Source organism: Lagenorhynchus albirostris, chromosome 8, assembly GCF_949774975.1.
Source record: "Lagenorhynchus albirostris chromosome 8, mLagAlb1.1, whole genome shotgun sequence".
In the NCBI taxonomy this organism is placed as follows: Eukaryota; Metazoa; Chordata; class Mammalia; order Artiodactyla; family Delphinidae; genus Lagenorhynchus; species Lagenorhynchus albirostris.
Genome location: NC_083102.1, coordinates 7,450,255 through 7,473,957, shown reverse-complemented (window position 1 = coordinate 7,473,957; position 23,703 = coordinate 7,450,255). Strand labels below are relative to the sequence as shown.

General features: G+C 40.4%; 1 protein-coding gene across 1 annotated transcript in view; it reads left to right on the top strand.

Moving 5' to 3' along the window:
• CNTNAP2 (contactin associated protein 2) overlaps positions 1-22,828 on the top strand; it is a 1,428,051-nt gene extending 1,405,223 nt beyond the window's left edge. The window contains exons 23-24 of the mRNA XM_060157549.1: positions 17,478-17,558; positions 22,629-22,828. Coding sequence (XP_060013532.1) covers positions 17,478-17,558; positions 22,629-22,828 — 281 coding nt within the window. The remainder of the gene's footprint in view (positions 1-17,477; positions 17,559-22,628) is intronic.
• The last annotated feature ends 875 nt before the right edge of the window (positions 22,829-23,703 follow it).

Here is a 23,703-nt window from a genome sequence, read left to right as displayed (position 1 = left end):
AAAAATCCGTATGAATGTGGAGTGTAGTTATTTTAAACATAGAGAATGAGATTAATCGTGAAATTTCCCCACGAGAAAAGGCTAAAAGTGGTTTTCAAGAATTTACTTGGGAATTTTAACTTTTAGGAAATGGGAAAGGATAAAGACAGAAATGATAAATTTGTAAATAACTTCAATTGCTGAAATGCTTTCAGTGCATGGTTTTGTTTTATCCTGACAGTAGCTCTACGTGGTCTGAGTGGACATTATTAACCACATTTTAAAGATTAAAAAAAGTGCAACTCGGAGAGGAAATGTACTCATTCCCACAGTAAACATCTAATGAGCGGCCACAGCAGCGACTATGCATTAGCAAACCCTGCGGGGCTTTTTGGCCACCCTGACGCCTCCTCCCCATTCCCCATCAGGAGAGAGTCTTGATGTGCTGTCAGGACTGTGAACCAGTGGGTCCCAGTATTTATAGCACTTTGCTCAGAAGTCTACAGAAAATAACATCCTCAGGTCTAAAATTCGGGCATACTCACCTCTGATTCAGTGCTTTTCCCACTTTTCCTTTCTCTCAATGAAACATTTGAGTCTAAATATAAAAAGATTCCAGTTCTTTACTCTGAACTGTCTTCCTGTCTTCTATCATCCCTTCAGTATAATGCAGAAGCCTGAAATCAGTAATTTGCATGTCTGTAGGTAAACCCCTGATACTAAATATACCGTCCTTTTTATTTCCACTATCCCTTTTTTGATTTGGAATAAATCATCCCCAAGCCTGCTAGAGCCAATTCAATATTATTTCACACTTGGTTGACATGAATGAGAAGAGCTATGACAGGGCAACGTGGCTGGTACTGGAAGCTTATCATGTTATCTTGATACTGACGTGAGCCAGCGCCAAGGAGGCGTCTCTTTGTGGGGGAACATCAGGAAGCTGTCATGAACAAGCATCATTTGTTTCACAAGATGCTCTTTGATGGCCATTCCACCTGCCAGCCAGAAAACACAGCCGCCTTTTGAGATCTGAGGTTAATTCAAGGAAAGAACAGTTCAAAAAACAATGAAAATACCTAGCATGGGGGTTGTGTATTTTATTTTCTGAGATCAACCTTGGAAGAAAAGACATTGTCTTGGGGCTGAAATTTTAAACTTTCACTTGTGCTAATGCAGCCGGAAAACGTATTTCCAAAGCAAGAGCCCAGCGGGACATTGATAAAAGACTTAAAATATATAGAGACTTAATGTTTAAAGCCCTTTAGTTTTGCTTGTTCTCCCCTCTAATAGACCCCAGAGGAGGCAGAATCCCGTCGGCTGGCTGTGATCTGGGTCATATACCACTGTGTTCTCAGAAACTGTCCTCTTCTCTATACTGGTTTCCGAACACTTAGGAACAGAAAGGGTCAGTTTTACATTTAGATGAAATAGCAGTTACAACACAGACATCCTGCAAAGCCAAAGCCCTGTGGATATTGATGGAGCTGGTCCACAGAGAGCTGGAGTATAATCATCATCTTCCACTGAAGGCAACATTGTCTGCAAGTTGAGATACAGAGGTTGTAGCAGAAGATTAGATGTTTTTAATGCATATTATTATTCATTCTACTACCTTGAAAGACATAGGATGATAACAAAATCAGTAATGTCTAGGCATTTCCAAACGAGCCATCCACAGTCAAATTATGGCCTTTGAATTTACTAGAAATTTCCACAAAGGGGGAGTAAAAGAAGACCCTTCGTCTTTGCCTGATTCCTCAAATGATTAAATGTGTTTAAATATTCTTACAAATGATGAAACTCATCTTCTGACTAGAATTTAGGTGATTAAAAAAAAAAAGTTACTTTCACTGAACTCCCAAACCACCAATTCTGCAAGTCCAAAGCCTCTGCTGGGACCTGCATGGTGCCTGGTGGATGCGTTTCTCAGCAGAAATTTGAAGGCAGTGGCTCCAGGGTCTCCTGAAGACGTGTTGGTCTTCTGAATGGTGCCAAGTCTTGATCACAGTCTAGAAGAAAAGGTGGAATACATCAAGGAATGTCTTTAAAAGACATATTTTGGCTTACTCACTGTGATTGGGTTGCTTTCTTCTTCTTTCTTACTATTGTTAGTTTCTCAACTACCCCCTCCTTAGAAACTGAGGCCATTTCCATGAATCAGCAGACAATTCTGGCTAAGACTGCCCTGCTGATAAGGAACCCACAAATTGTATTAGCAGGTGTGTTCACCTGGCTTGGTAACCATCATAACTGTGACCCAGCATTTCCCCAAGTGAGAATCAGTCCCTCTGGTGCTATGGGACCCCGGACACACCACATTCCTGTGTGGGCTCAGGCTTTCCACCCAGCAGACTGCATTCTGCCACTGCACAGCCCACCCATGCAAGAACCAGCAGCAAGGAGACAAGAATTCTTTCCAAAAACAAATCAATAAACTCCAGAGAAACCAACAACCCAGTATTTTAAAAAAAACATCTGTTTTCTTTCATATATGCCTGTGAATGCATCCGTACCATCAAGAACCTACGTGCCGACATCACAATGTTACCGAATTGGGTCCCACCACTCGCCACTCGAAAAATCAATACTCGAGAGAGACAAATGTCGGTAGAAAGGAAAATTGCTTTTTATCAGAATGCTGCAGCCTGGGGAGATGGTGGACTCAGTGTCCCCCAAAAACCACCTCCGAAGATTCTGCTCAGCCATGAAAGTTTAAGGGAAAGAAGGAAGTCATCTCAGTGAATCACTGAGATGGGGGAGGTCAGAGTTGTCCCCATCCGCCACTGTGTGCAGGCTTGTCCACTCCTCGTGATACATCATCTCCTTAGATGCTGCCTTGTTCACACAGTTTGTCCATGAGATCCCCGAAGAGATCTGGTCATCTGTTAATTACTTGTTCTTCACTTCTTTGATCCACAGAAAGAACCAACAGATTAGGCAAGGTATTGTGTGAGCAAAAGATTTGAAAGGTGTGGTAGGGCCAGAGGTGAGTGGAACATGGGTGCCTGGTTTAAGGTTAGTGACAAGACAAAAGGGTGCCCCCTGCTAAGAGCTCTTTCCTGCCGAAAGCTGCTTACTTTCTTCCTCCCTGATGCGCATGCTTTAGAGAATCACCTATTTCAAATCAGGAAAGGTCTCCAAGGTCACGTCTAAGATAACTATGTATTAAATTCCTCGGCTGTTTTTTCTTAGACTGCTCTTAATATTGAGCAGTCATAGACTCTCCCCCTCTACATTCAAAATACTAAAGGATTGTCCTCAGAAACGAAAGCAGGGTTCCATTAGGAGCTTTCACAAGACTAAAAAGAAATAGGGCTAAAGGAAATGAAGCCAAGGGGCATTCTGTCATGCGGATCATTTAAAAGCACACAGTGAGTCAGCACACCACCGTCCCCCCAAAAAAGACAAGGTCTCAGAAGGAATTATTTCAGTTCCTTCTCAGGCATCATGTTAAATGAAAACACACATGCACAGGAACAGCAGGAGATGTGAATCACCGGAGTCTCAATTAAACCTCTGCTGCTCAAAGTGAGGTGTGTGCTCACACTCCCCCGCAGCCCATCAGAAATGCAGACTCGCAGCCCAAGGCACTCAGAATCTGCATTTTAATCAGGTTCCAGGTGGTTTGTGGGAGCCTTCAAGTTGGAAAGCTCTGAACCAAAGCACTCAGGAATCAGTTTATTTATTTTCTCCTAAAGGCACATCAGAATGAGGTATACAGAGGAAGACAAAGCCTACACAACCCACTCGAGGCCAGTGAACCCCCTTCTCCTAGTTACTCAAGGCTGAGGTGCTTCATCCCTGACCTCCGGAGCCCTGTGTGAGGGCCAGCACCTAGGTATTCTAATCCAAATACCTCCTACAGTTAATCAGGCAAAAGAATGCAATGGCAGCCTCATTTGGGAGTATCAGTGGATCTCCTTCCCGAAAGGCAACTGAGACAGTTTAGAAGTTGGCTAAAAAAACCGATGGAAGGAGGGAATTTAGTAAAAATCGATTGCTCTTTCAGTACCTTCATTTAAAGTTGTCATTATTTAAACAGTCAAGATCTACAGTAGAGGACGGCAAGCTCCTTTATTCTGTTTCTTTTCACCTAATTAGCCTCTTTTGGTCACTGGATCTCCGACACTGGAGCAAGCAGCTGCGACTTGGCCGCTCTTTTAAGAAGCTGGAAACGTAAGGCTTGATTACCTTCCCACGTTGAAGCCCAAAATTCATACTCTCTTCACTGTTGGGGCTCTGAAACTCTGGCTGGTCACCTTTCTGTAGAAACTGAAGTGAAGGGTGTAGTAGAAACACAAAACTGAGGCTCACCAAGGTCCTGCCACATAGGGTTTGCCTGGCTAAAATCCTGCTGGCCCTGAGAAATCTCCCCCTCCTGAAAATGTGATCAGCAATACCCTCTCTGAAAATAAAGGAGCATCCCCTGAGATCTTCAGCGTCTTACTTGACAACAGTTTGTTTTCATAGGAGTTTCCAAAGTATCAGTCAGTGGTGAATGGCTAAAACAGTTTGAAAAAAATTGTTTTCTGCCACAGAGCTCAGATTTGAAGAGAGTGAACAAAGTGAAAGGAAGCAAAGAAACTGGGAAGAACAAAGACATATTTACAACATGGAGCGCAGACTCCACTACAAAAAGAATGTTGCAGTTTAAATTAAATTATAATTAATAGCAGCAGTTTTGTTGAAGTATCTCAAATTATCCCATTAGATGCTGAAGCCCAGGTGGTTTCCATGGCAATATTTTCTCTAGATGTCAGCTACTATCTAATTTTTTGGTCCCTGGTACATGACAACCTGAAGCATTTAGTGCCTTTCATTTGGGGGGAGTTTTCTGCTAGACAATCTCGGTTTATTTTTATGTGCATTTAAATGTGTGTTTTATGTGCTATTGGTTTCTGAGCCTAAAGTCTACAATTTTACGTATTTTGAAATTTAGTAAATAAGAATCACAATTACCTCGTTTATGTTCTGTATTTTTAAAATTATTTTTATCTTTTATTTTCATACAACTTTAAAGGTTACACTCCATTTACAGTTATTACAAACTATTGGCTATATTCCCCATGTTGTACAATACATCCTTGTAGCCTATCTTACACCCAGTAGTTTGTACCTCCCACTTATTGTCTGTCTTTTTGATTATAACCATCCTAAGTGGGTATGAAGTATCTCACTGTGGTTTTGATTTGCATCTTCCTGAAGGGTAGTAATATTGAATGACTTTTCATGTGTTTATCAGCCACTTCTATATCTTATTTGGATAAATGTCAATTCAAATCCTTTGCCCACTTAAAAACTTGGGCATGTCTTTTTATTATTGAGTTGTAAGTGATCTTTATATATTCTAGATATAAGTTATTTCCCTTATCCCCAGATAAGATATATACCTTATCAGATATATAATTTGTCAATTCTTTTTAACCTATGGGTTGTCTTTTTGCTTTTTTTATGGTGTCCTTTGAAACACAAAAGTTTTAAATTTCAATGATGTCCAATTTATTTTTTTTTCATTGTTTGTGCTTTTGGTGTCATATTTAAGGAATTATTACCTAATCCAAGATCATGAAGATTTATGCCTATGTTTTCTTCTAAGAGTTTTATAATTTTAGTTCTGAAATTTAGGTCTTTGATCCATTTTGAGTTAACTTTTGTATGTATGGTGTGAAATTGGGGTCCAACTTCATTCCTTTGCATGTGGAGTCCAGTTATTATTGTGATATAATTCACATATTATACAATTTACCCATTTAAAGTGTACAATTCAATGGCTTTTGGTATATTACATTATTAATCTTTTAAAAATTGTAATAAAATATATATAACATACATTTGCCATTTTAAACATTTTTAAATGTTTAATTCAGTGGCATTAGTCACACTCAAAATACTGTGTAACCATTACCACTATCTATTTCCAAAACTTTTTCATCATCCCAAATAGACGTTTTCACCATAGGTAATAACTCCCCATTCCTCTCTCCCCAGTCCCTCGTAAGCTCTAATCTACTTTCTGTCTCTATGAATTTGTCTACTCTAGGTAACTCATGAAATGGAATCATACAACGTTTGTCCTTTTGTATCTGGTTTATTTCACTTACCACAATGTTCATCCACGTTGTAACATGTATCAGTACTTCATTCCTTTTTATGGTTGGAAAATATTCCAATGTATGTACCACATTTTATTTGTCCATGGACGAATATTTGGGTTGTTTCTACTTTTTGGCCAATATGAATAATGCTGCTATACACATCAGCACACAAGTGCTGATGAACGCTTGCTTTCAGTTCCTTTAGATATATACCTAGGAGTGGAATTGCTGGATCATATGATATTTGTATGTTTAGCTTTTTTTTTTTTAATAGATCTTTATTGAACTATCATTACTTCACAATACTCTGTTAGCTTCTGTTGCACAACAAAGCCAATCAGCCATATGCATACACATCCCCATATCCCCTCCCTCTTGAGCCTCCCTCCCATCCTCCCTATCCCACCCCTCTAGGTCATCGCAAAGCACCAAGCCAATCTCCCTGTGCTACGCTGCTGCTTCCCACCAGCCAACTGTTTTGCATTTGGTAGTGTATGTATGTCGATGCTACTCTCACTTTGCCCCAGCTTCGCCTTCCCAACCCATGTCCTCAAGTCCATTTTCTATGTCTATCTCTTTATTCCTGCCCTGAAACTAGGTTCATAAGTACCTTTTTTTTTTTTTTTTTTTTTTTAGATACCATATATATGCATTAGCATACGGTATTTGTTTTTCTCTTTCTGACTTACTTCACTCTGTATGACAGACTCTAGGTCCATCCATCTCACTACAAATGACTCAATTTCATTTCTTTCTATGGCTGAGTAGTATTCCATTGTATGTATGTTCCACATCTTTTTTATCCATCCATCTGTCGATGGACATTTAGGTTGGTTCCACGTCCTGGCTATTGTAAATAGTGCTGCAGTGAACCTTATGGTACATGTCCCTTTTGGAATTACGGTTTTCTCAGGGTATATGCCCAGTAGTGGGATTGCTGGGTCATATGGTAGCTCTATTTTTAGTTTTTTAAGGAACCTCCATACTGTTTTCCATAGTGGTTGTATCAATTTACATTCCCACCAACAGTGCAAGAGGGTTCCCTTTTCGCTACACCCTTTCCAGCATTTATTCTTTCTAGATTTTTTGATAAAGGCCATTCTGACTGGCATGAGGTACTGTATTGTATTTCTGATTTGCATTTCTCTAATAATTAATGATGTTGAGCATATTTTCAAGTGCCTCTTGGCCATCTGTATGTCTTCCTTGGTAAAATGTCTATTTAGGTCTTCCACCCATTTTTTAACTGGATTGTTTGTTTTTTTGATATTGAGCTCCATGAGGTGTTTGTGTATTTTGGAGATTAATCCTTTGTCTGTTGTTTCATTTGCAAATATTTTGTCCCATTCTGAGGGTTGTCTTTTTGTCTTGTTTATGGTTTCCTTTGCTGTGCAAAAAGCTTTTAAGTTTAATTAAATCCCATTTGTTTATCTTTGTTTTTATTTCTGTAACTCTAGGAGGTGGGTCAAAAAAGATCTTGCTGTGGTTTATGTCAAAGGGTGTTTTTCCTGTGTTTTCCTCTAGGAGTTTTATAGTATCTCGTCTTACATTTAAGTCTTTAATCCATTTTGAGTTTATTTTTGTGTATGGTGTTAGGTAGTGTTCTAATTTCATTCTTTTACATGTAGCTGTCCAGTTTTCCCAGCAACACTTATTGAAGAGGCTGTCTTTTCTCCGTTGTATGTTCTTGCCTCCTTTGTCATAAATTAGGTGCCCATATGTGCATGGGTTTATCTCTGGGCATTCTGTCTTTCACCATTGATCTGTATTTCTGTTTTTATGCCAGTACCATACTGTCTTAATTACTGTAGCTTTGTGGTATAGTTTGAAGTTGGGGAACCTGATTCCTCCAACTCTGTTTTTGTTTCTCAAGATTGCTTTGGCTATTTGGGGTCTTTTGTGTTTCCATACAAATTGTAAAATTTTTTGTTCTAATTCTGTGAAGAATGCCATTGGTAGTTTGATAGGGATTGCAATGAATCTATAGATTGCTTTGGGTGGTATAGTCATCTTCACAGTATTGATTCTTCCAATCCAAGAACGTGGTATATTTCTCCATCTGTTTATGTCATCTTTTATTTCTTTCATCAGTGTTTTATAGTATTCTGAGTACAAGTCTTTCACCTCCTTAGGCAGGTTTATTCCTAGGTATATTATTCTTTTTGTTGCAGTGGTAAATGGGAGTGTTTCCTTAATTTCTCTTTCTGATTTTTCATTGTTGGTATATAGGAATACCAGAGCTTTCTGTGCATTAGTTTTGTATCCTGCAACCTTACCAAATTCATTGATTAGTTCTAGTAGTTTTCTGGTGGCATCTTTAGGATTTTCTATGTATACTACCATGTCATCAGCAAACAGTGACAGCTTTACTTCTTCTTTTCCAATTTGTATTCCTTTTATTTCTTTTTCTTCTCTGATTGCTGTGGCTAGGACTTCCAAAACTATGTTGAATAAGAGTGGTGAGAGTGGGCAACCTTGTCTTGTTCCTGTTCTTAGTGGAAATGCTTTCAGTTTTTCACCATTGAGTATGATGCTTGCTGTGGGTTTGTCATATATGACCTTTATTATGTTGAGGTAGGTTCCCCCTATGCCTACTTTCTGGAGAGTTTTTATCATAAATTGGTGTTGAATTTTTTCAAAAGCTTTTTCTGCATCTACTGAGATGACCATATGGTTTTTATTCCTAATTTGTTAATGTGGTGTATCACATTGATTGATTTGCCTATATTGAAGAGTCCTTGCATCCCTGGGATAAATCCCACTTGATCTTGGTGTATGATCCTTTTAATGTGCTGTTAGATTCTGTTTGCTAGTATTTTGTTCAGGCTTTTTGCATCTATGTTCATCAGTGATATTGGTCTATGATTTTCTTTTTTTGTGATATCTTTTTCTGGTTTTGGTATCAGGGTGATGGTGGCCTCATAAAATGAATTTGGGAGTGTTCTCCCTCTGCAATTTTTTGGAAGAGTTTGAGAAGGATCGGTGTTAGCTCTTCTCTAAATGTTTGATAGAACTCACCTATGAAGCCATCTGATCCTGAACTTTTCTTTGTTGGAAGATTTTTAATTATGGTTTCAATTTCATTACTTGTGATAAGTCTGTTTATATTTTCTAATTCTTCCTGATTCAGTCTTGGAAAATTGTACCTTTCCAAGAATTTGTCCATTTCTGTGTGGTTGTCCATTTTATTGGCATATAGTTGTTTGTAGTAGTCTGTTATAATCCTTTGTATTTCTGCAGTGTCAGTTCTGATTTCTCCTTTTTCATTTCTAATTTTATTGATTTGCATCCTCTCCCTTTTTTTCTTGATGAGTCTGGCTAAGGGTTTATCAATTTTGTTTATCTTCTCAAAGAACCAGCTTTTAGTTTTATTGATCTTTGATATCGTTGTCTTTGTTTCTATTTCATTTATTTCTGCTCTGATCTTTATGATTTCTTTCCTTCTACTGACTTTGGGTTTTCTTTGTTCTTCTTTCTCTAGTTATTTTAAGTGTAGGGTTAGATTGTTTATATGAGATTTTCCTTGTTTTTTGAGGTGAGATTGTATTGCTATAAACTTCCCTCTTAGAACTGCTTTTGCTGCGTCCCATAGGTTTTAGGTCATCATGATTTCATTGTCATTTGTTTCTATGTATTTTTTTATTTCTTCTTTGGTTTCTTCAGTGATCTCTTGGTTATTTAGTAGCACACTGTTTAGCCTCCATGTATTTGTGTTTTTTACAGTTTTTTTCCTGTAATTGATTTCCAGTCTCATAGCCTTGTGGTCAGAAGAGATGCTTGATACGATTTAAATTTTCTGAGGCTTGATTTGTCACCCAAGATGTGATCTATCCTGGAGAATGTTCCATGTGCACTTGAGAAGAAAGTGTATTCTGCCACTTTTGGGTGGAATGTTCTATAAATATCAATTAGACCTATCTGATCTATTGTGTCATTTAAAGCTTGTGTTTCCTTATTTATTTTCCATTTGGATGATCTGTCCCTTGGTGTAAGTGGGGTGTTAAACTCCCCTACTATTATTGTGTTACTGTCTATTTCTTCTTTCATGGTTGTTAGCATTTGCCTTATGTATTGAGGTGCTCCTATGTTGGGTGCATAAATATTTATAATTGTTATATCTTCTTCTTGGATTGATCCTTTGATCATTATATAGTGTCCCTCCTTATCTCTTGTAACAGTCTTTATTTTAAAGTCTATTTTATCTGATATGAGAATTGCTACTCCAGCTTTCTTTTGATTTCCATTTGCATGGAATATCTTTTTCCATCCCTTCACTTTCAGTCTGTATGTGTCCCTAGGTCTGAAGTGGGTCTCTTGTAGACAGCATACATATGGGTCTTGTTTTTGTATCCATTCAACCAGTCTGTGTCTTTTGGTTGGGGCATTTAATCCATTTACATTCAAGGTTATTATTGATATATATGTTCCTATTACCATTCTCTTAATTGTTTTGGGTTTGTTTTTGTGGGTCTTTCTCTTCTGTTGTGTTTCCTGCTTAGAGAAGTTTCTTTAGCATTTGTTGTAAAGCTGGTTTGGTGGTGCTGAATTCTCTTAGCTTTTGCTTCTCTGAAAAGCTTTTGACTTCTCCATCAAATCTGAATGAGATCCTTGCTGGGTAGAGTAATCGTGGTTGCATCACTTTAAGTATATCCTGCCACTCCCTTCTGGCCTGCAGAGTTTTCCACTGAAAAATCAGCTGATAACCTTATGGGCATTCCTTTATATGTTACTTTTTGTTTTTCTCTTGCTGCTTTTAATATTTTTTCTTTGAATTTAATTTTTGTTAGTTTGATTAATATGTATCTTGGTGTGTTTTTTCTAGGGTTTATCCTGTATGGGACTCTCTTTGCTATTTCCTTTTCCATGTTAGGGAAGTTTTCAATTATAATCTCTTCAGATATTTTCTCAGACCCTTTCTTTTTCTCTTCTTCTTCTGGGACCCCTATAATTCGAGTGTTGGTGTGTTTAGTGTTGTCCCGGAGGTCTCTGCGATTGTCTTCAGTTCTTTTCATTCTTTTTTCTTTATTCTGCTCCTTGGCGGTTATTTCCACCATTTTGGCTTCCAGCTCACTTATTCGTTCTTCTGCCTCTGTTATTGATTCCTCCTAGTGTATTTTTCATTTCAGTTATTGTGTTGTTCATCTCTGTTTGTTTGTTCTTTGGTTCTTCTAGGTCTTTGTTAAACATTTCTTGTATTTTCTCAATTCGTGCCACCATTCTATTTCTGAGATTCTGGATCATCTTTACCATCATTACTCTGAATTCTTCTTCAGGTAGACTGCCTATTTCCTCTTCATTTATTTGGTCTTGGAGGTTTTTATCTTACTCCTTCATCTGTGACATATTTTTTTGCTGCCTCATTTTTTTTTTTTTTTTTTTTTTACGAGTGGGATTGTGTTCCTGTCTTACTGGTTGTTTGGTCTGAGGCTTCCAACACTGGGGTTTGTAGGCTGTTGGGTAGAGCTGGGTCCTGGTGCTGAGATGAGGAACTCCATGAGGCCTCACTCCAATGACTATTCCCTGGGGTCTGAGGTTCTCTGTTATTCCAGTGGTTCAGACTCGGAGCTCCCACTGCAGGAGCTTCAGCCTGACCCTGGTGTCATGAACCGAGATCCCACAAGCCACCTGGGGTGGCAATAAAAAAAATAAATAAATAACAATAACAAATAAAATAAGGCTAGTAAACTAACACATATTTTAGGAAGAATATAAAAATAAAAATATAGATGAATCAACAACCAGAAGGTACAACAGTATCACAATAGTGAAAAAAAGGAGGAGGGGAAAAAAAAGGGGGAACAGGAAGGCCTTGGCTGTCGAGAGTGGGGCCTAAGCAAGGGCAAGGCTTGGGTGGTGGGTGGGTCCAATGCTCAGGACCCACAGGGCTGGAAAAGGCCCTGGGGGCTGTGGAGGGTGGGGCTTAGGCCCAAGGAACAGAAGGGGCCCAGGTGTGACCCCCACTCCTGGTCTCAGAGGGCAAGGGACCGGCCTGGGAGCTCAGCAGTCTCCCCAGCCCGAGTGTGCAGGGCAATGGCCCTCCGCTCCTCTCCCACTCCTCCCAGAGGGCCCCTCCCGCCTGCCTCTCCTGATCTCCCCGGCTTCCCTCCTATGCCCCCAAGTACCCATGTGGCCTGGAGGGGGGATTGGAGGGCAGGGGACCGGCCTGGGAGCTCAGCAGGCCCCCCAGCCTGAGTGGATAGGCGATCGCTCTCTCCTCTCCCGCTCTTCCCGGAGAGTCCCTCCCGCCTGCGTCTCCTGATCTCCCCGGCCTCAGGGGCGCCGATCCTGTCTGGCCTCCACTTTTCCTCCCCCGCATCGGTTCCCCTACGTCCTACTGGTTGGTTCACTTTGGGGTTCCTCCCATCTCCTTGTATGGGGTTCCTCCCATCTCCAGAATACACAACAACCCTAGTTGTGGGGAGACGCTAACTCCGCATCCTCCCACACTGCCATCTTGACTCTGCCTCTTATATATTTTTTTAATGCTTTACTACTGCTTTTCCTCCCTATCTGCTCAATGAGACAGGCAAGAAATTTAAGGCTAAAGAATTCAAATCTCTTTTTAATATTCCATTCTTATGAATATCTTTTAAATCAGCTTATTGTAGTTAAGTACCTGCCTTGAAGCTTCCTCTCTTAATTTTTCACATTCTGTAAAGGCAGTCAAAATTATAATCTGACAGTAATGTTTTAAAGCACAGTTAGCACCATTCATGATTTCACAAGTGTTACCCTAATGGTGATAACCATTCTCTCTGTGCCGTTTGGGCCCATAGGGAATTGTATCTGGAATATTGGGTTTCTCTTCTTACGATGTTGATTCAGAGTTCTTAGTTTATCACATTGCTCAGCTGATGCTATCATCATGTGGAATTATCTTTGTCAGGTAAAATGCCTCACATGCTCACTTTTGAAGCCAGACAAGTGCAGTCGGGAGCCTTTAGACATCTGTGGGCCTCCCCAGACAGCCCACCAACCACAGAGAAAACAACTGGGCTAAATCAGTTGGTCGCCTTAATGATGGTGATGACTCGATAAAGCCAGTGTAGACCCCTTCTTCCTCATCAGAGGCACTTCAGCTTAGTGCCTCCAAAATGGGATGAATACACCAACCTCACAAGGTTCACAGGAGGATGAAATGAGCTAATCCATGAAAAGGACTTAAAACAGCGCCTGACTTGTAGGAAGTGCTATTAATATTATTTCCTAAACAGCTTGCTCCCCAAACTTGAATTTCATGTCAGTTTACCTTTTGTGCTCTATGGTAGAAGGAAAACGCTTCTAGGCTGATTCCACCAGAGCAAGCACTTGCTTTTCTGGGCCCCAGAGAGTTTTATATGTGAGGAAAGTATAGTCCAAGTAATGAGTAATTTCATGTAGTCCTAAAATTTAGAGCTTTACCACGCATCCATCACGTACGTGACGATTGGGGGTCTTTGTTGTGCAATGTCCCTCACCTGGCGGCAGGTACGGGGTAGGCTCAGAGCTAGCTGCCCGAGGAGGGCCGCCCCCTCGCCCCGCCTGGCACACGGACAGAAGAGGCAAGGATTAGACTGTCTTTTGCTTTCCTGATGAAGTCTTCCTAGAATGTAGCAAAGGGCAGGCAAAGGCCTTTAGAAGTGGAATAAAACCATCATGGTTTCTATTCTTTGGGGGTAAGGAGGTGTATTTTTACTCACCCTGTCCTAATTTCTGACCATCTTACTATATCTGTATGATTAGGAGGAACAGCTGCCCCTGGGCCTGCTGTTACAGAGTGTGTGTGTTCTTCCCTTTTTTTACCCGACCTGAAGTTGGAGGAAGGGAAAGGGCAGGTGCACCAGCGCTGAGCTCTCAGCTTGCTTCCCAGGTTGAAGACAGAGATGATGGGCAGGGAGGCTGTCTGTGTGTGGAACTGTCTGAGTGTGTTTGGGGGCCTGGGATGCACGTGCCTTCTCTGTGGGCTCTGCAGCGTCAGCCAAGCTGTTTAACAGGCATGTCCACGGGAGAAGGATCCCCCACCATCAGTTCCTGCAGCAACATGTCTGCCTGTCCCTGCTGGCGGGAGGCGGGGAGGAGAGTTGATCTGTGGCTGATGGGGCAAAGGAAACATGGTCTGTCCGCGTAAAGGGGATGACCAGACAAACAGGATGTGTGCAAGGGAAACAAGCAGGAACACGCTTCCAGGAGACACTAGATCAGAGCTGGAATAGCAGCACACTTTAGTGTTATCATGTAGTGTGTCAAGTGAGAAAAAACATGCACAACCAAAAAGTTGAGAATTATGTTTTATGCAGTGGACATACTGAGGACTTAAGCCCGGGAGACAGACTCTCAAATAGCTCTGAGGGACAGCTCCGAAGAGGTTAGGGAGGGGCCTGGATATATGGGAGTTTTTGCAACCAAAACAGGTAGTTGGTACATCAAAGGATTACTATTAATTAAAGAAAAACCAGACATCTCAAGTTAATGAAGTTAGCAATTTTTTATGTATGGGAAAATTCCAGAGTCTGGCCTCACGGAGCTCATTTCTTTGATAGGCACCTTAACTATCTAGGGCCAGTATCCTGTTTGCTCCATCCTGAATCTCCTCAGGGTGCACTGTGGGGGTGGGCGTGGCTGATGGCTTGATGGCAGCAACATCCTTTGACAGGTGACATTCTTTGTCCACAGTGTCATTTGGGTCCCAGAAGAAAAGTGTATTGAATACAGTCTTTGCCTATTCGACACAAATCTGGTCCTGAGAGTTAATATCTAAAGTCTATTTTGGAACTCCCCTGGTGGCACAGTGGTTAAGATCCGCCTGCCAGTGCAGGGGACACGGGTTCGAGCCCTGGTCCAGGAAGATCCCACATGCCGCGGAGCAGCTGGGCCCATGTGCCACACTACTGAGCCTGCGGTCTAGAGCCCATGAGCCACAACTACTGAGCTCGTGTGCCACAACTACTGAAGCCCGCACACCTAGAGACTGTGCTCCGCGACAAGAGAAGTCACCGCAATGAGAAGCCTGCACACCGCAACGAAGAGTAGCCCAAAGAGAAGAAGGGCGAACCAGGTGTCCTGACAGAGAGTGCCGTGTGGATGAGCAAAGACACGTCCCCCTCAAGCATCAGGAATCCGTGTGCCTAGAATGTTGAGTTGGAAAAGTGGTTCCATGAGGAAAGAGGCAGGAGAGAAATTCGTCTCAAGGGAAGCCTTCCTCCCCATGTCAAGGAGTTCAGATTTTATAACAGAGGCTATCCTGGGGTATTTTTCATGTTCTTTTCTAGCTCTTATTATTCTCCTCGGGTCATCTCAGGTCACATCCATACCTTCCACTAATGTTTGTATCAATAACTTCAAGAGAACCAGAGAGAGGCTGTCAGTCTCTAGGCATCTGTGTTTCTCTGCAGTTCTGTGGCCAAGAACGCAAAGCTCTCTTTGGAGCGGGAACTCTGCTGTGTCCCACCATCCATGTTACCTGAAGCAGAAGAGCAAAGAGTTTTGTAGTGTCATGAATACCAAACAGAATAATGACAAAATTGCCACTGTAATTTTTTTGTTACCAAATATATTTTGCAGATTTATATTATTGATGTTTAAGGGTCAGGAGATTTCTGTGTTTATCCAAAGGAGATGAGAGATATGACCCACTCACCCGAATGTCTAGTCGTTATCGCCATACATCCTCTAGGCACCTCAGATTCAATGTGTCCAAACAAAACAAGTCTGTCTCCCCGATCCCCGAAGAAAAGGCTCTTCCTCCCATAGGCCCTACGTAAGCTAAACCGTCTGAAAGCTGGCATTTCCTCACCAGCTTACCTGTCTGTGTCTTCCTAGCCCTTGAAAGGCAGCACAGGGAAGATTATTGACTTTGGAATTAACCCTACCTGGGTGTTAATCCCAACTAGGCCACTTACAAGCTCCGAAGCTTTTGACTTTTTAGAAGGATGTAGACCAAATAGAGTCCAGAGAAAGGTAAATACAATGTCAAAAGGCCTAGAAACTGCGCCCCAGAGGCGCAGTGAAGGTGCAAGCCTTTATCCTTGGAAAACAGCTCTCAGTCTTTGAAGGGGGGTTGACGTCAGGGAATTATGTGTATTGATAACCAAATCTTACTGTGTCCTATGAGTGTGTGAGTTACAACATGGAAGCTGCCCCATAATTTCAGGCAGTTCACTATAAACAGGGTCGTAACTAAAACCACATCCATGCTTCAGATTAGTATTTTGACTATATAAACCAAACTCTTCAATGAGGCATGGGAAGTTCTCATTAATAACAATTTTCATCTTTTTTATTGTTTACTGTATATCCCCAGCACTTAGAATAGCGCCTGACATGTGGTAGGCATTCTGCAAAGTCTTGTTGAAATAGGGAGAGAAATAGAAAATTTATTAGGCAGTTAATATTCTTCTCAACACTTATAAGATATTATCCTCTTACAAATTCCTGAAGTGTACAGTGTTTTACTAGAGCCATGTAAAATATTCATTTAAAGAAATGATTACTTTTTAAAACAAAAACACTAATTTGAAAAGATACATGCACCCCAATATTTATGGCAGCATTATTTACAATAGCCAAGATATGGAAGCAACCTAACTGTCCATCAACAGATGAATGGATTAAGAAGATGTGGTACCTATATATACAATGGAATACTACTCAGCCATAAAAAGGAATGAAATTTTGCCATTTACAGCATGGATGGACTTGGAGGGCATTATGCTAAGTGAAATAAGTCAGAGAAAGACAAATACTGCATGATATCACTTACATGTGGAATCTAAAAAATACAACAAACTAATGACTATAACAAAAACGAAGCAGACTCACAGATATAGAGAACAAACTAGTGGTTACGAGTGGGGAGAGGGAGGGGGAGAGGGGCAAGATAGGGGTAGGGGGCCAAGAGGTAATGGAGTATAACCTTTAAGAATTGTGAATCACTATATTGTACACCTATAACTTATATAATATTGTACATCAGCTATACCTCAATTTTAAAAAATATTTTTTAATGATTACTTTTTAAACTAATGCTGTAAGCTGTAAAAAGCTCATTGGCGAGCATATCCAGTGCCACCAGTTATGAAAGGGATAAAAGTGGGTTGGAAGCAGATTTCAGCCAAACTTAAGAAAAAGTATTCTAATACATAAACTTGTCTGTCAGGGGAACCAAAGCCAGCCAGCTCAGGTAGTTCTAAGATTTGTTAATACTCCTCCCAAAGAGGTACGCTGTTCATCTGGGACTTGTACAAAGGCAAACAGCAGACACTGAAGTGGCTGTGATTCTTGTGGGAAACAACAGCAGAATGGGTTTAGATGAAATGGAGATCTCATTTGGGAAAACAGGCTGTTGAAGGGTTGTATGAAAAACTAGGTATCAAATTATCTGGGATAAATGATATATATGTCTTTTCATTTCTTCCTCTACAGCCAGTGCTGATTTTCCGTATAACCCAGGACAAGGCCAAGCTATAAGGAATGGAGTCAACAGAAACTCGGCCATCATCGGAGGTAGGTGCCTTACAGGACAGGCTTTCCTGTAACTTCTCATCTGTGGGGAGTAGTCACTTTCAATAAAACCGTAGTCTAAGGGAAAAGGGGTTATCTGGATTTGTACTTTATTCATTTCGCCGTTTAAATATGACTGAAGGTTGAGAAGTACACATTGTGGAGAAAGTGTGGTCAATGTAACCTGGCTACTTTTTATGCTGAAATAAAAAAAAAAAAAAGAACAGTAGTAGGGAGCTAGCCAGCATCAGAATATGCAAGCAGGCAGTCATGGCAACAGCCAGAGCATTTCTTTATGCCCTCCAGTCTTTTCCGCTCTCATCCCCTTGCATCCCAAATGGTCCATAATAGCTTACTACAAAATCAGGAAGGACTCTGCCAGTCTGGTTTCAGTTATCTTAATAAAAATTATCAGAAAATTAATAAGCAAGGACTTCCCTGGTGGTCCAGTGGGTAAAACGCCATGCTCCCAATGCAGGTGGCAGGGGTTCGATCCCTGGTTGGGGAACTAGATCCCGCGTGCATGCTGTAACTAAGAGTTCACATGCCGCAACTGAAAGTCCACATGCCGCAGCTAAGAAGTCCACATGCTGCAACTAAGACCCGGTGTAGCCAAAATAAATAAATAAATAAATAAATATTTTTTAAAAAAGAAAATTAATAAGCCAGAGTATCTAAAATATTCCAGTCTTTTCTTCTCACCAGAATACCGGCAGAATAATTCGACTCTCCTAGTATAGTTCCTCGTGTTTGGATCAGTATCAATAACCCTGTTGCCTGTTGCCTTCTTTTCTCCCTGCTTCTTCTGCCTTATTTCATAAAAATGTTTCCTGCCTCTCTAAGTATGGCTAATATCGTAAGCTTATCAAGGGTTTTAAACTCAGCCAATCAACTCAGCTCATTCAGTAGGTTTATTTTCCACAGGAAGAAAGTAAACACCTATATGTATATATGTGACTGTGAAATTAGAATACATTCAAAATGGTGCTCAAAGCACATTGTTCAAAGTTCTGGTATAATACTTATCCTCATTGTTTTTGCTTTTTTAAGACCAACTTTACTGAAGTATAATGTGCACTTATTTAAGTGTAGCACGTCAGTGACTTTTGACAGACACATACGCCCATAACCACAGCTACAGTCAAGACACAGAACATTTCCAACCACTGAAAGTTCTCTTGTGCCCCCTTTGTAATTCATCCTTCCCTCTTCCCCACTTGCTTTTGTCACATAGATTACTTTTGCCTCTTTTAGGGTTTCATATGAATGGAATCACATAGTATGTAATCTGTTGTACCTTCTGTCACTCAACATAACGTTTTTGTTTTTTTAATTAATTTATTTATTTTCGGCTGCATTGGGTCTTCATTGCTGCGCGTGGGCTTTCTCTAGCTGTGGCGAGCGGGGACTACTCTTCATTGTGGTGCACGGGCTTCTCATTGCGGTGGCTTCTCTTGTGGAGCTCAGGCTCTAGGCGCGCAGGCTTCAGTAGTTGTGGCTTGCAGGCTCTAGAGCGCAGGCTTAGTAGTTGTGGCGCACGGGCTAGTTGCTCCGCGGCATGTGGGATCTTCCCAGGCCAGGGCTCAAACCCGTGTCCCCTGCATTGGCAGGCGGATTCTTAACCACTGCACCACCAGGCAAGTCCTGACATAACATTTTTGAGATCTATCCACATTGCTGTATGTACCAGTGGTCTGTTAATTTTTACTGCCAAGTTGTATTCCATTGTATGAAGGTATTATAATTTGTCTTATCTGCTCACCTGTTGACAGGTGTTTGGTTTGTTTCCAGATTTGGGCTATTTTGAAGATAAAGCTGCTATAAATATTCTTGTCCAAGTCTTGTGTGAACAAAAGTTTTTGTTTCTCTTTGGTAATCCCTAGGAGTGCAATTGCTGGATTATAGAAAGAAGATATTTAACTTTATAAGAAATTCCCATATACTTTTCCAAAATGGTTGAACCATTTTACACTCCCATAAGCAATATTTGAGAGATCAAGTTGCTTCACAATCTTACCAACACTTGGTATTGTCATTCTTTTTCATTGTACCCATCTAGTAGATGCGTAATGGTAACTCATTGTGGTTTTAATGTGTAGTTATCTGATGACTAGTAATATCAAGCATCTTCTCATGTGCTTATTGCCACTTGCAAATCTTTTGTGAAGTGTCTGTTTAAATCTTTCCCATCTTTTTTTTTCTTTTTTTTTTTTACATCTTTATTGGAGTATAATTGCTTTACAATGGTGTGTTAGTTTCTGCTTTATAACAAAGTGAATCAGTTATACATATACATATGTTCCCATATCTCTTCCCTCTTGCATCTCCCTCCCTCCCACCCTCCCTATCCCACCCCTCTAGGTGGTCACAAAGCACCGAGCTGATCTCCCTGTGCTATGAGGCTGCTTCCCACTAGCTATCTACCTTATATTTGGTAGTGTATATATGTCTATGCCTCTCTCTCGCTTTGTCACGGCTTACCCTTCCCCCTCCCCATATCCTCAAGTCCATTCTCTAGTAGGTCTGTGTCTTTATTCCTGTCTTACCCCTAGGTTCTTCATGATATATTTTTTTTCTTAAATTCCATATATACTTGTTAGCATACGGTATTTATCTTTCTCTTTCTGACTTACTTCACTCTGTATGACAGACTCTAGGTCTATCCACCTCATTACAAATAGCTCAATTTCGTTTCTTTTTATCCCATCTTTTAATTAGACTTTTTTGACTTCCTGCTATTGAGTTGTAAGAGTTCTTCTTACATTCTGGATACAACTCCTTTCTCAGACATATGTATTGTGAACATTTTCTCCTAGTCTGTGACTTGCCTTTTCATTTTCTTAGTGGTATTTTTTTGAAAAGCAGGAGATTTTAATTTTGATAAAGTCCAATTTTTCTAACCTTTTTATAGTTTGTGATTATTTTAATTCTTTCTAAAAAATCTGCCTACCCCAAGGTTGTGAAGATCTTCTCCTATGTTTTCTCCTAGAAGTTTTTTAGTTTTCATTTTTATTTTTCAGTCTATAATCACTTTGAGTTCACACCTATATATATTATGAGTTAAAAGTCAAAGTTATTATTTGCCAAATGAATATCTAGTTATTCCAAGATCGCTTCTTGAAAAGTCTCTATTTTTTTCCAATTTAATTTCCATGGCACTTTTGTCAAAAGTCAGTTGGCTGCATATATGTGTGTCTTTTTTCCGGGTTTTCTATTCCGTTTTGTTGATCTATGTCTTTCTTTGGCCAATACCATGCTTATTTTATTGTTGTATCTTTATAGTAAGTCTTGAAATAAGCAGTGTAACTGCTACAATCATTTCTTTTTTTTTTTTCAAAATCATTTTTACTCTTCTGAGTCCTTTGCACTGCCATATAAAATTCAGAAGCAGCTTATACATTTCTACCAAAAAAAAGTTCACTCTGATTTTCACTAGGATTGCATTAGATCTATAAATGAACATCTTAACAATATTGACCTTGAAGTATGGTATATTCATCCATTTATTCAGGTTTCCTTTAGTTTCTCTCAGCAAGGTTTTATGATTTTCAGTGTACAGTCTAGAACATCTGTGTTCAATTTGTTCTGTTATAAATGGCATTATTTTATTACTTTCATTTCCAAGTGTTTCTTGCTAATATGTAAAAATACAAATTTCACTTTGCTAAATTTATTGTTAGTTCTAACAACCTTTTTCTGTATATTCCTTAGAATTTTCTTCATAGACAATCCCATCACCTGAGAATAGTGTTCTTACTTCTTCCCAATCTGTACACTTTTTTATTTCTTTTTCTTGCTTTATTGCACTGTCTAGGGCTTTCAGTACAATCATGGATAAAGGTGTTGAGACCTGACAGTCTTGCCTTAGGGGGAATATGTTTAATCTTTCACTATTAAATACAATATTAGCTGTAGATTTCTCAGAGATGCCCTTTACCGGGTTGAAAAGTGTCTTTCTCTTGATAGTTTCCTGACAGGCTTCATGATGAATGGGTATTGAAGTTTGTCGTATGCTTTTGTGCATCTGTTAAGATGATCATATGGTTTTTCTCCTTTATTTGTTTAATGTGGTAAATTATACTGCTTAATTTTTTAATATTAAATCAATCTTACATTCCTAGAATTAACACCACTTTGTCATAATATATTATTTTCTACCTACTGCTGGGTTCGATGCTAAAATTTTATTAAAAAGGTATATGGCTCCATCATTTTCTTTTCCTATAATGTGTTTGTCTGGTTTTAGTGTCAGTATAATGCTGGCCTCATAAAATGAGTTGAGTGGTATATCCTTCTCCTCTATTTCCAAACATATGTGTAGGATTGGTATTGCTTCCTTAGATCAAGTTTGTTAATAGTGGTTTTGAGGTCTTCTAAATTCTTACTGATTTTCTGTTTAATTGTTCTATCATTACTAAGAGAAGAATGTTGAAATCTCCAAATATAATTGTGATTTGGTCTAAATCTCCTTTCAGTTCTGTTAGTTTTTGTTGTTGCTGTTGACTGAAAAAAAATGCACAGCCTAGATGTTGAGAATTATGTCTTATTCAGTGGACAAAACTGAGGACTTAAGCTCAGGACACAGCATCTCAGATAACTCTGAGGGGCTGCTTCAAAGAGACAGGGGGGAGCCAGGATACAGAGGAGTTTTTGCAACAAAGACCAGGTAGTCGGAACATCAAAAGATTACTATTCATTAAAGAAAAACAGACATCTCAAGTTAAGGAATTTAGCGCTTTTCCATTTATGGGGAGATGCAAGAGTCTGGGCTCACTGAAATCATTCCTTCGACAGGCACCTCAGCTCTCTGAGGCCAGTATCCTGCACTTTCTCACCCTGAGTTCCCTCAGGGCTCCCCACCTGGGGCAGCTCTAGTGGCTGACTGCTGCAACATCCTTTGTTTACTGGTATGGCAGGCAGCGTTGTTAGCCCACATTGTTGTTGTCGTTTTGGGGTTCTGTGTCTCGAATGGGAGAGGGCAGCACTTGAGGGAACGATGGTGAAGCAGGGGAAAAGTGTTGGCGTGATATACAGGATTTGGTTAACCTCTAGTCCCTCTGCTGTCTCCACCAGGGGTCATTGCCGTGGTAATCTTCACCATCCTCTGCACCTTGGTCTTCCTTATCCGGTACATGTTCCGTCACAAGGGCACCTACCACACCAACGAGGCCAAGGGAGCAGAGTCGGCAGAGAGCGCGGACGCCGCCATCATGAGCAACGACCCCAACTTCACAGAGACCATTGACGAAAGCAAAAAGGAATGGCTCATTTGAGGGGCGGCTCTTTGGTGATGGGATGAGGGCAGGGGGAGTGACTGGGGAGGAGGGCAAGGGACAGAAGCACCCTACTTCGTACTCCTGAGCACATCCTACAAATATTAGCACAAGTTGGGGGAGGCAAGTGACAGAAAACTCCTGAGACTGATGGCCACAAGAAATACTTTCTGATATTTCTTTATAGCTGAGTTTCCCCTTCTGTATCAAAACAAAATAATACAAAAAATGCTTTTAGAGTTTAAGCAGTGGTTGAAACTTGTAGGTACTACCTGTCTTATTTTGTGTGTGTTTAGAGGTGTTCTAAAAACCCATGGTAACAGGGCAAGCTTCCTACATTTTTCAGAGCCCTTAGAATGGGGATATTTTTTCTTGAGAAAGGCTGATGCGCAGTATACATGACTTCCAGCGTTTTCTTCCTTTTACATAGAGTCAGCCTCTAACGGGCTACTGTAGTAACTAGTTCGTGTTCACGTAATATTTCTTTCGGTGTCCTGTGAATTGGAAAAGGAGAGATGGGGCAGAGAGAACCTATGATTTGACAGTTCTCAAAGAGACCTCAGTCTGTGCAGCTCTCTGAGAGTTCCCACCAGAAACAGCTGGAGGAAGAGGGGGTGTGGCCCCTCTTGTGTGACAACGTGATCAGTACAACCGAGAGCAGCTCTCAGAACCGAGGAAGCAGTTTCCTGTTGGGATCGTTGGTTTTATATTTCATCAGAGTCTGCAAGATAATACTGTTCCACGTCTGCAGTCTTAGCCCCATCCAGTGTCTGTAACTATCAGCTACGATACCTGGTGACCAGCTGTTACAAAAAAGATTTTCCCTCTGCTTTACCTACAACATATTGGGTTAGCTTGTATGTGTGTGTAAGCAC